Genomic DNA, 12,385 nt, shown 5'->3' with positions numbered 1-12,385 from the left:
GTGATGTCCTTAGATTAGTTAGGTTTAAGTAGTTCTAAGTTCTAGGGGACTGATGACCTACGATGTTAAGTCCCATAGTGCTCCGAGCCATTTGAACCATTTTTTTGAAGATGCCTCCAATAAGACCATGACTAGTAAAGCATTTCAGTTGGATGGACTATTCAACAAGTGCAGTCTGTGAATTTTGTAGTTGCTGGAGTTCCAAAGTACATACAACATAACTGGTGATGTTCAGGTGAAAACAAAAGAAACTGTAGAAAATGGTGAATGTAAGAAAACGTCAAGGACCTGTAGTGTAATTTATCAGAAGTTTATATTATAATCCATTTAGATGGTCACTAATCAAGACACTAGGCATGTTTACACTTGGTGTTCAGATAGCATGGGAATGTAAAGTCCTGGAAATAACGCCGTTGTATTTGTACCAGAGTGTTTAATAAAAGAAAACTTGTTAATGTTATAGGTGGCTATTGTTTATTGTTCCATTTACAATATGTAGTTCATGACACAATTTAGCAATGTATGAATTTAGAAATTTCAACATAAATTTCAACTTACAATCCAATCGTTTGATTATGAATAATTCTACCTCTTCAATTTAAGATGCCATTTGTCAATACCTACATCCAATTTATTTTTTCCATTACTAATAATAACTACTGTATTAGTTTGACAAATTCCAAAAGAATTAACTTTTGTCATTATTTTTTTACAGATCACATTTAGCTACTCACATTATAGCAAAGATGAAATGAATGTTGTGAAAATTGATGGGTTTGACAAAAGGATAGACCCAACCAGGTATGTGAACTAAATACTATGTAAATGCCTGTGCAGTAGCATAGATTCTTATTAGAAGTCAATGTTTCATACTAATAACCATTAAAAAATTGCTGAGACTAGAAATTACTTTTGCTACTGAAAGTTTGTCGCAGTGAGTGGTTCCCAAATCATCTCGATTGGCTAACTACCATTTCTGCTAATACTAGCTGAGATAGTACTGCTGACAACCTGCATAATATTTATTATAATTATGTGGTTTAAATAGACAGATAATATACTCACTAAAATGAATAAAATTTAATTTATTTATAATTGTACCCTAAACTGTGGACAGTAACACTTCATTCTGTAAAGAGTTCCGGTAAATGTTAAAATAACATCAAATACTTCATTTCAGGCAACTTGTTTTCCAGTTACGTTATTCAGATTCCATTCATTATGTTATATTGTCCAAAAGGATAGACCCAACCAGCTCAACTAGCCTACAGCTGGTTTATGATAGTTTAAATTTCACTCTCAAAGAATCATTTTGAGCAGTTTGAAACAAATAAAACCAAGCAAGAGGTTCAGTTTAGCAGATTTTCCACTTTGAAGTGTGGTCTGTCAGTTGCTTCGAATACCGGGATGTTTTTTTTTTTTTCCTTCACAGTTTCATTCTGTGTTATCTTCTGGATAAGTAAAGTGTCCACATATTGAAAGTATCAACAGATCCCAGCTTAAAGGTAATATTTTACAGTAAAATGTTCGTGGGCACAAGGAATTCATAGAAAGGATGTAGGCGAAACGATGAAGGAAAGCAATGATAGGTTCACTGAAGGCAATCACAATCTATGCAAGGCAGCCTCAGACATGATGAATGCACACAGAAAGAAACCTTTCTCTTCTTTAAGTTTATGTGATTCAGATGACATTGACAAATATATTTTTTTGACATTGTGAAAAAAATTACAGGTACAGTCCTAGAGCTGAATGTGGATACAAATGATTTAAGCTCTCATGGACAGTTCTTGCAATTTGCAGATAACTTTGTACTTGAATGGCATCAATGTTAGCAAGGCAAAACAAATGGCCAGAAGTTTCAAATGATGTGATAAAGGCGTGATTTGTTATAAATAAGATAAAAATCAGTGAAGAAAAAATGCAAAAATTGGTGAGAAAGGAGACTGGGACTACATAGGGACTGTGAAACTTGTGAGTTTTGTGGTGGATAGCAAATTTATTTGGCATGAACACACAGCACATGTGATGAACTGAAACTGATTGGTATCTGCTAATGGCACTGTTTCATAACCAGGTCAGCTATGGTCTGTTACTATGTGATAAGTGTACAGGCTGCAAGATCTTACTATTATTAAAAAAGCAATAATGATCATAACATCAAGTAGGAAACTGGACCACTGAAAACTTATCTTCACATGTCTAGGAGTGATCACAATTTACAGTCTATCTTCAGCTGTCTCATATACATGAAGGAAAATTATGAAACAGTCAGCAACAGGAGTGATATACACAATTATAACATGCACAATAAGGAAAACATAGAAATGCTGACCTGTCAAATATTGATGGCAGCAGACAGTTTTCCTGTAGTGGTTATTACATCATTGTCATCTACAGATTGAAATGTAGTCCTTAGAACCAGTGGAATTTTGAGGAAAGATATCACACAATCTATGCCAAAGACCACTGTACAGTTTGAACGAACTTTTTAACAGTAAAACAGCAAGTCAAACTGTATAAAAAATGCACTACTGTGCAAAAGTGATTGCTGGTTAATGAACACATACTTAAAAAATTGTCACTTTATATGTTACTATTCTATCACACATCACTGATTTGTTGTTGTGTTGTAATCTACATGTTTGTGTAATCTTAACTTTGGACAGACTGCATCAGTATTACAATCATGGCTACCAAATGATGTAGCCATGGTAATATGGTAAATACTATTGAAAGTGAGGACTCTGCTGTGTAAGCAGCACCTTTTGCAGAAGCCAGTCCAAAGATCCTGGAATTCATTACTCCCTAATGGTATTTTTTGCTTATGATGATGTGTGCTTCAGTTAAATTATGATTTCCCAAACCAAAATAAAAGTGAGAGAAATTACCCATAGACTTTTGGTCCCTTTCCTAAGCTCAAAATGTGTTTGTTTATTCTTGTGCAAAAATCTTTAGCTAGCTCTCATCGGACATTATCTATGCATTGAAAAATATTGTAGTACCCACACTTTCTAAAAATTATCTGCTCATCTGGACTTAAGGTCTGAAGATGCATTTTAGCTTCACAATAGAAAAATGCTCATTGTAAAAGAGTCATGCAGTGAATATTAATGTGCCTGTGTAGACATTAAGTAGTAATAGTAGATAAACTATAGCTATTGAATATAACTAAGGAAGTGGCAGCTTCCATATCTATTTTACAATATGATGTTCAGCATGAAAATTAGTAAAAACCAATTAGTGCTTCACTTTAATGTACACCATAATTTTTTCTACACCCTTGAAGATTCTTCTTAAAGATGGACTCTATAGCATGTCATGAATGACTTGTTCTTCATGTTCTGTAGATCCATTCTGAAGGGAAACCTTCAGGGACAGAACAAGTCAAGGTACATATAAACAAAGAATAGTCAACTGACACATTTCATTAGTGAATTAAACTGTGATAAATACACATTGTTGCTTTTGTGTGCACTGGTAACAAATTTGTTTGTTTCCTTTTCCAGGTTCCTATCAATACACTGCTTTTTATTTCCATACTTCAGTTTCTGCCCAAGGTAGCAGAAGAATGGGCAAAAAATCCGTGATACGACATTTATGGAAAGACTGTGTTCAATGAACAGCTTCTTTATAGGTCAACATTATTAAACCTTATCAAGTGCAATGTATTTTCAAAGCAAATTTGTCAGCATTACATATTATTGTGCATTCTGAGAGAGAATTAGTCATATTTTATCTGTTCACACTACTTAGTTGTTATTAAAAAAAGGATGATTTATTAAGGCAGTGTTATTAATAATAGATCTGATATTTTTGAGAGGCTATGTACGATTTTGCAAGTGTTGGTGCTGAGTCCATTACTCTGAACTGCGACACAATGGCTGGTTTAACTGCTGGAAGTCTTTCTTGAGGCTTGAGGTGCTGTGATGGAAATTGTATAAAATTCTATAAATATATAAATTTATGTGATGTTGTATTAGATGTATATAGATATATTTATTGAAGTCGGTGTTCATATATGGTAAAAGTTATATTTTGATGCAACATTTTTTGTCATTCAAAGTAATAGCATGTATTAAAATTTGTAGCAATTGCTAAATGTGCTTCATTATTCATTAAGTGAATGATCTCAGTGGCAGAGTATTCTGTTGGAGTCTGCTGATATGTTTTATTTTATGGTAGTTGTGACCTCCAAAATTAAATTTTAGTATGTCTTCAAGTTGCCTATGAATTCAAATTTAGGACATACTGCATTATGTATCCTGATTATCTCTAATACAGTTACAGGTTCTTGAAAACATGTGATAAGGGCCCACATTAGCACAGGTTGTTATGTATTTTAATAGTGTACCATTTAGGCATGCTCAGCATAATCTGTATTCGAAAAATGTATTACATTTCATAAGAGAATAATGGAAGTGTGTAATTTGTGTCATTTTATAAAATTTCTTTTCACTCTGTATTCTCCAATCAGCATCTTCTTTTACATTGTGAAAAGTATCAATGCTGCTGCTGTGTCAGAAGAAATGTGAATTGTTGATTTGAAAAAGATTTACTGGTTATAGAAATGCAATGTTTGAATATACTGAGAATCTGCTATTAAAAAATTAGAGCATACTGATGGTTAAAATAGACAAAACAAATTTTTGGTTAAAATGGGAAATAGTCAAGTACATTTTATGTAATATCTTAGAACACATTTATTGATAAGTCCAGCAGAAATTTGGGCTTCAATTTAGCTTGTCATTGCAGACTATTAATTTTTTAAAAATGTGTGAACCTAATTTTTGAACATTGAACTTAACAGTTAAAATACTGAAAAAGTAAACTCTGTCTTGTATGCATGATTTTTATCTTCAGTATTTGTACACACCTTTACATTAAAAATGAGTGGTTCATGCTTTTCATTTCTCCTTGCATATAAATATTGTTGTAAATTGAAATTTGATTGTTTTATTTTTCTAATAATAAATGCTGAAATTATGTGAGAAACAAATGAAATCTTTTGATGGAATTGTCATGAGCTGTACATAAAATATTGTGTAATATTTTGTAAATAATGGTTTGTACATTCATTTTTATTTTGGTGATCCAATAGTGGTAATTCACCATAAGGTTTCATGTGAACCATGGAAATACTGAAAATTATTAAACAAATTTTCTTTGTTTGCAATAGAAGTCTATTCTGATATGCATACAGATGTTTCATTCACTCTAGTATTATTTTTGTAAAAATATGTTGCTCATAAAGATCTATATATGGAAGTTACAAATAAAAATGTTTTGTTACCTTTCTCTGACTTTTTATTTCAAATTTTTTGTATGCAATCTAAAATTTTATTTTGCAGAAATTTAGCACGCAGATACCATTATGAAATACAGATCTCTTATAAAATTGTCTAAAATGGTGGAAGAAGAACACTAGTTAATGAAGATAATTAGTTAGTAAATAATACCTGTCGTAACACTGTTTCAAACAACGTAAACTCCAGGTAGGAATATCAACAATGTAGGAAAAGACAGATTGCTACGTACCATAAACAGGACACACAGAGTTGCAGATTGGCATAATTAAAAGACACTCACATATGGCTTTCAGCCACACAGGCTTCATCAGTAAAAACACACACACATGCACACACAAGTGTGATGTGCTGATGAAGGCTGTGGTCGAAAATTATATGAGAGTTGACATGCCTTCTTTACAGTACGTAGCAATCTGCCTTTTCCTGTATTGTTGATACTCATAACTCTTTGTTTCGTGGCTAAGTTCTGAGAGAGCTTGTTCGAGAAGAATGAGTGTACACACAGTCACATTACAGTACTTGTCTGGACTTTTTAAACAAACGGCAAAACAGAAGTTTCAGTGAAGCTGGTAAGTGAAAAAAGAATAGAGTACTTCATAGAAAGTTTTGTTATTAAATAAGGCAATATGTATGGTACTTGTAATCTGTGATAACTACTGATCTTGGTCCGTCTCAGAAATAAAAAAGGGGTAAAACATAATAGAATAAGAATGAGCAATGCTCTCAAGATACTTTTTAAATGTGACTGCTAATGGAACTTGTATTAGAAATTCAATCACACACATCACCTGCACAAAAACAACACTCAAATAAATTAACTGCCACAGCCAATTCCTATCTGAGAGGTTTTGGTTGTACACTAAGATTGAAGTCCCTCAAAAACCTGTGTCGAGACACAAGATGTTGACACAACACTCAAAATGGATAAATAAAAAAATGGAAGCTGAAATTTTTAATTGCAACATCAAATATTCCTTCAAAAAAGAACTTGGCAGTTTTGACATCGTACAAATGCTGTTCCATAACGACGATGAATAAGAAAAATATCAATATTAGTGGCATTAAAAAGTAGCTAAAAGCCATTAAAATTCAAAAGAGACTGATAGACTCTAAACAGAATGCACAATTTTATCTGCTATTAAGTATAATTTACCAAAGTTCTTTTAACATGTTGACTGCCACACAGTCAGAGATGGACCTCGGCCAGGTGCAGAGCATGGGGCGTGAGGCTCCACTGTGGCAGCTGGCGGCAACACAGCAGTCAACATGCTAAGCAACCAATGTTTCCCAGTAAATGGAACAGAGCTTGTGTTATACCAGTCTGCAAACTGGCAACCAAATTAAGCAATGAAATACTGTGCTATAACACACCTCTAAGTGCAGTATAATTTTAAAACCTAATTTGAATTCAAACACAGTGACTGATCTGAGGGGAAAAAAGGTAGCTGCTACATGGAAACCAGGATGGAATCCCAAGTTATATAAAACTCAACTCCTACTATTCACATGTAATATCCAGTGGGTTATCATCCTCTCTGTCTATGTGAATTCTGCATTTCTAAATATCAGAAAACCATTTGATGTGGTACCATACCAACTCCTACTAAATAAAAGTCACAGGGTGTAGATAAACAATGTGAGAGTTGAATGTTCTGTATTGTCAGTTGTAGTTTTGGCTATTTACACTGCTGTACAGCCAGATTAAATGCTGAAAAATAGCAATACTTATAAAAAAAAAAAAAATGCCTTCTGAGGTCCATTAAGAAGCTATTTGGTTTGAATGAGGCAAACTGGATGTTTCAAGAGGATAATGATCCAAAACATCACAGCCATCTCTGTACAGTGTGGGAAAAAGACAGTGGATGTCAACCATGGATTGGCCTGTAATGTCTCCGGATGTAAATCTGACCATAAAGGTTTGGTTGTGTTCTAAGATGAAGCGTAAAGGAAAGCCAGTATATACTTTGAAGCAGCTGTCATATAAAATCAGGATGTTGTGGAGATCGTTACTGAGAGAACATGCACAAAATCAGGTGAAAAGCATGCTGAAAAGGTGCCAAGTTGTAATCGATAATGGCAGTGATTGGAGTAACAATTAGGTAATTGTGCAATTAGTAATAACGCATGGCTCTGTAAACTTTAAGGGGTATCCTTTATCCTTTAAGTGAGAGTTGGAACCCTGTTCTGTTCGACATTAAGAAACAACAGTCCTTGTCTCAGTCTTCAAAAACTGTCAATAATGTTTGTAATCGATTTATCATTTCCATGAGCTTTTACCACTGGTGCGCTGTTGTGCACGTCAGTGGAGGGCAATTATGTTTGCACATGCGCGGTCAACCCATGGTTGGTGTATGAAGGAGCTGCCGTGGCATGTTTGATTCAGTTCTGGGGAGATAGTGTGATGGCCTACTGACCGGGAGGTGGCTGCCAGGTGGACCGCCGAAATATTGTGTCCAGATGACAAGATGTTCCAGCTGGAGACCTGATATGAATACAACCAGTAATAACATGTATTTTCATGTAAACATATATTTAAAATAGTGTCTTTATTTCATACAGATAACAATGGACACTTTCTTGTGGAACTGACTGTTTATTATGAAATCATATTAAAAGGTTCAGAGTTACGCACATCTTGACAGAAATGAACAATACTGGAAAGAAATATGAGGGGTGATCAGAAACTAAGATTACAAAGTCTGCAGTGAAACTTGTACATTTTATTCCATACAACCAATATAGCCAACTGATAGTCATACATTAGGCTCTTTTTTGACAGTTTCCATACTGATTTAAGCACTTGGAATGAGCTTGAAATACCCTCTGGTAAAATTCCTGCCCTCACATGTTTAACCCTTTTAGTGCCAAATACGATCTGATCGTGATCCAGATTTTCGGCGAAAAATGCCAGTAACGATCTGATCGTGATGCCTTTCTCATTTGCTAGGAAATACTAACAACTTTGCCTTCAAGCGCGGAAAAAATGAATGAGAAAGGCATCACCATCAGATCGTTACTGGCATTTTTTGCCGAAAATCTGGATCACGATCAGATCGTATTTGGCACTAAAAGGGTTAAGGCATTGTTATGAAGTGCTTTATCTCCTGGTTCAAAACAAATCATTGCTAGATTCTCCTTCAAGTGATCCTCTGGTTGTCCTGAATCAGCTCCTTCACTGTGATCCCTTTGACATCCTTCTGTGACATGCTGGGTTGGTGAATTTCAGCTATGGTTAAACATTTTACCCAAAGAAATTGAATAACCGAGCAGATTTCTTCCAAACAAGCTGCCATTTGTATTTATCTAAACCAATGCTAAAGGTGACAGGTGGCCAAAATTCTGCATAATTGCCAACCACAGGTATTCAAATTACTGCACATTACTAATTCCTTTGTAACAGATGAAACTCTAGCAATATCAGGCATGTACACTTGCAGGCCACCTTACAGTGTGTTTGTTGGACAATACATACTGCTATCATTTCTGATTCCATTTGTGAATGGTTCATAGGAAGAATGACTCTTGAAAATACTCCAGCTGAGATCAGATTTCTCTTATATTATAATAATAGTGTTTTGGCAAGGTGTATATGGTGGAAACTAATGTGTTGGCTCTTCGAAAATGTTCACTCTCATAATTTTATCAAATGCAGCAAATCTTTTGCAGTGTGGACCATTGGGTTTGAATGAGTATCTCTGTGACATTGCTTTTACTAAGTCAATCTGACACAAAGCTCCCACCTTTTTCTTGCATTTCCTTTATCATCCCTTGGTAAGGGCCCCAGACTGACAAGCAGTATTCAAGAATCAGTTTTCTTTCTTTATTTCCTTTCATTGTTTTTATCGGTATTTGTACATTGTCCTATGGCCTTCCGTTACATTAATGCCCACTCTATTGTGCATTTTAATAATTGGCATTTGCAGGAAGTATGAAGACATGAACAAATAACTGTGACGTCAGACCACTAGAAAACTGTGCATTAAGTAATGGCATTGTAAATAAAAAGAAACACAGCTAACATGCAAAACATCAATACACATGTACAAATTATTTCTAGATAATTAGACCATACTTATCATGTGGTTGAACATCACATTTAATGATAAAAAACTCTCAGGTTTCCTACCAGGTAGCAGCATTAAGATGCTATGACATTTTGGCAATTGCTGTATTCCTCTCCTTCTGGCAAAGAGTTGAGATACTTTGTGGATGTCTGTCTTCATACTTAAGTTGGGTCCCATGAGGCCAGTGAATGAGAAGGGGCGGGGAGCAGGTGCACTGATGGGGTTGGTGGGTGGGTCAGAGCCTGTGCCCTAATCTCTGCATGGGTATTTTGAATGTGTGTTGTGTATTGGACAGTGCAGGGTACACTCCTTTCATGTTGCCACTAATATGAGATTCCATGCCAGAACATGTTGAAGAGGCACATTGTTGGTATTCTTAGTATTAGGTTCAAGCCGTTCCTGTGAAGAGTTCTTCATCAACTTGAAAGACACGTTATCATGTATTCTGATGTATAAGAAATACTGTCCTCAGCATGTATGTCTAAATATTCAAACCATTCAAGCTGTGACTCCACCTCCTCATACTTCTCCATTATCTTTGGCACTGTTATAGTGTTTCATGTTGAATTTTGTTGCAAACATTAACAACAGCATGAGGCTTGCTTTCACCACTAAGCATGTCGCAATCGGTTTCTTTCTTAGGACTTTGTCCATCAGGGAGAGCTAGTGGTGGGAAGCTACAGCAGAAGCAGCAGTTACAATGACTCTGAATTACAAGCCCAAGGATAACCAGATCAGGTACTTACCTCGTAGATGCTCTGTGGTGATGCGGCTAGCTGCATCTATGTGCTGCTTTGATTGAACTCATCACTGCCGTTTCACCAGTGGCTGTCTGCCATTGCACTTTCTTCATTGAATGCATCATGATGTGGCCCAGAAGGTCCAGAATGTTTACATCCACAGAAGAAAATGGAAATTGCAAATGTTACCAGAGAACTATGAATTTAGAAGGATTGTATAATGTTTCAGATCCATTCAGATTATAATGAATGAAGACAGCTGTAAGAGTATCTCCTACTCTTCACATTAAGTTAACACTGACAAATAAATATGTATATGATGCCCTTGGAGGGGTAGCTTGCTGACTATTGCCCCTCAGGTACCGAGGACTCAAGAGAAGGCAGAACCTTCCAGTAACTCGGTTAAATGCAGTGATCGAACAGATTGTATGTAGCTGGTCGCAGATGCTACGCACCAATTTGGTTAGCCATTGGTTGCCATTTTTCCCCAATGATTTTAGAGATTCCAATGGAATGTTATCTGTCTTATCAAATCTTCCAAAGCTCTTTTAAGTTCTGACTCTAATACTGGATCCTGTATTTCTTCCATTTTGACTGCAGTTCCTTCTTTCATCACATTTCAGACAATTGCTCCTCTTTGCAGAGGCCTTCGGTGTACTGCTTGCACACATCTGCTCTGTGTTCAACAGTGGAATTCCCATTGCCCTCTGAATGTTGTTGCCTTTGCTTTTTATTCCACTGAAGATTGCTTTGAGTTTTCTATATGCTGAGTCAGTTCTGATGGTCATTTCTTTTCCAATTTCTTCACATGTTTCCTGCAGCGATTTCACCTTGGCTCCGTGCACTTCGTATTTATTTTGTTCTAAGTGATTTATGTTGCTATATTCCTGCCTTTCTGTGAACATTTGTGTACTTTCCTCTTTTGTCAATCAACTGAAGTATTTCAGCAGTATGTTGTTGCAATGCCTGTGTTGTTAAGAACAATATTGCTATGTTCCTTTAGACATGCATGCGTATCTGAAAGAATATGCACTATGGCAACTACAGCTATGAAACTACGTACACAAAATGTATTCGAATTTGCGAATATGTACAACAATCAGCTTTGTTATTGGTTAAACTCAGCATTTCCTGGTAACAAAGTCTTTCATTTAGGATTTTGACTAATTTGTTGCTCATTTGGCTGAGCTGTCCAGCGTGTCATTATGAAAGGTGCCACTGTCAGTTGGAACCCACAAAAACTTTTTACCATTTCTGTTGGTTCCTTGAAGTGACCTCTTTAATGATACAGGGTGTACATACAGTCCGGGAACACTTTCAATTATTTATTGCACAAGAATCGAACACTGTACAGATATCATACATATGTCATTTTGAAGAGAAACCCTGAAAGTTTTTTCATGTATACTGCCACAGCATAGTTTGGTAATTTGTCAATAGTCAGCACTAGTCGCAAATATGGCGAGTGGAGGTGCCATGCTACAGAAGGGGACAGTTGTTTCATGAAATGGCCTCCCCGATCACCAGATCTCACCCCGTGTGACTTTCTTCTGTGGGTACACATTAAAGATCTGGTGTGTGTACCACCTCTACCACATGATGTAGCATAGCTCTGGGAGATAATATAGGAAGTGATTGCCACAGTCGACAATACCCTGCTGGGATGGGTACATCAAGAATTCAATTACCGTATTGACATCTGCTGAGTCACTCATGGTTCGCATATCGAATGTTTGTAAAAAACATTTTCAGAGTGTTGCTTCAAAATGCAATATGTATGACATCTGTACAATGTTTAATTCTTGTGCAATAAATAATTGAAAGTGATCCTGGTCTTTATGTACACCCTGTATATATATTTGCAGCTGTCATTATTTTTTTAGGGTTAAAGGGATTAAAATTATTCGCGGGAGATTTCCCATCTTGTACTGCCTTCCTAGGCTGATTATTGCTTTCTTAGTCAAGGAGTATAGGGCAAGAAAATTTTCAGCAAAGTTGTCAACATTAGTGGTCTTCATTCCACATCCATAAATCTGCATCAAATCCAAGAAGATGGTATTAAGCAAAATGGATATTTCAGTCTTCAAGTTTGGAGCATCTTTAAATTGGATGATGTTATTGAGGACTAATATATTTACCTCTTGGTAACTAAAAGGGCTATGGTTTCTGGTAAGATTTTGTACTCCATTTTATTTTCATACTAATTCCATCATTCAAGTGATTTTATAATCGGTGACCTCCTTATATGTATTTCGTATTTGAGATTTGTTGA

At 35.7% G+C, this 12,385-nt stretch overlaps 1 protein-coding gene across 1 annotated transcript in view; it reads left to right on the top strand.

The window, feature by feature from the left end:
• The window catches only part of LOC124714428 (fringe glycosyltransferase), a 636,964-nt gene extending 631,701 nt beyond the window's left edge, over positions 1-5,263 (top strand). The window contains exons 10-11 of the mRNA XM_047243020.1: positions 716-801; positions 3,510-5,263. Of these exons, the coding sequence (XP_047098976.1) occupies positions 716-801; positions 3,510-3,564 (141 nt within the window). The 3' untranslated portion in view covers positions 3,565-5,263. The remainder of the gene's footprint in view (positions 1-715; positions 802-3,509) is intronic.
• The last annotated feature ends 7,122 nt before the right edge of the window (positions 5,264-12,385 follow it).

The sequence above is a fragment of the Schistocerca piceifrons genome, chromosome 1 (genome assembly GCF_021461385.2).
Source record: "Schistocerca piceifrons isolate TAMUIC-IGC-003096 chromosome 1, iqSchPice1.1, whole genome shotgun sequence".
NCBI classification, from domain to species: Eukaryota; Metazoa; Arthropoda; class Insecta; order Orthoptera; family Acrididae; genus Schistocerca; species Schistocerca piceifrons.
This window is presented reverse-complemented; position numbering and strand designations above follow the sequence as displayed.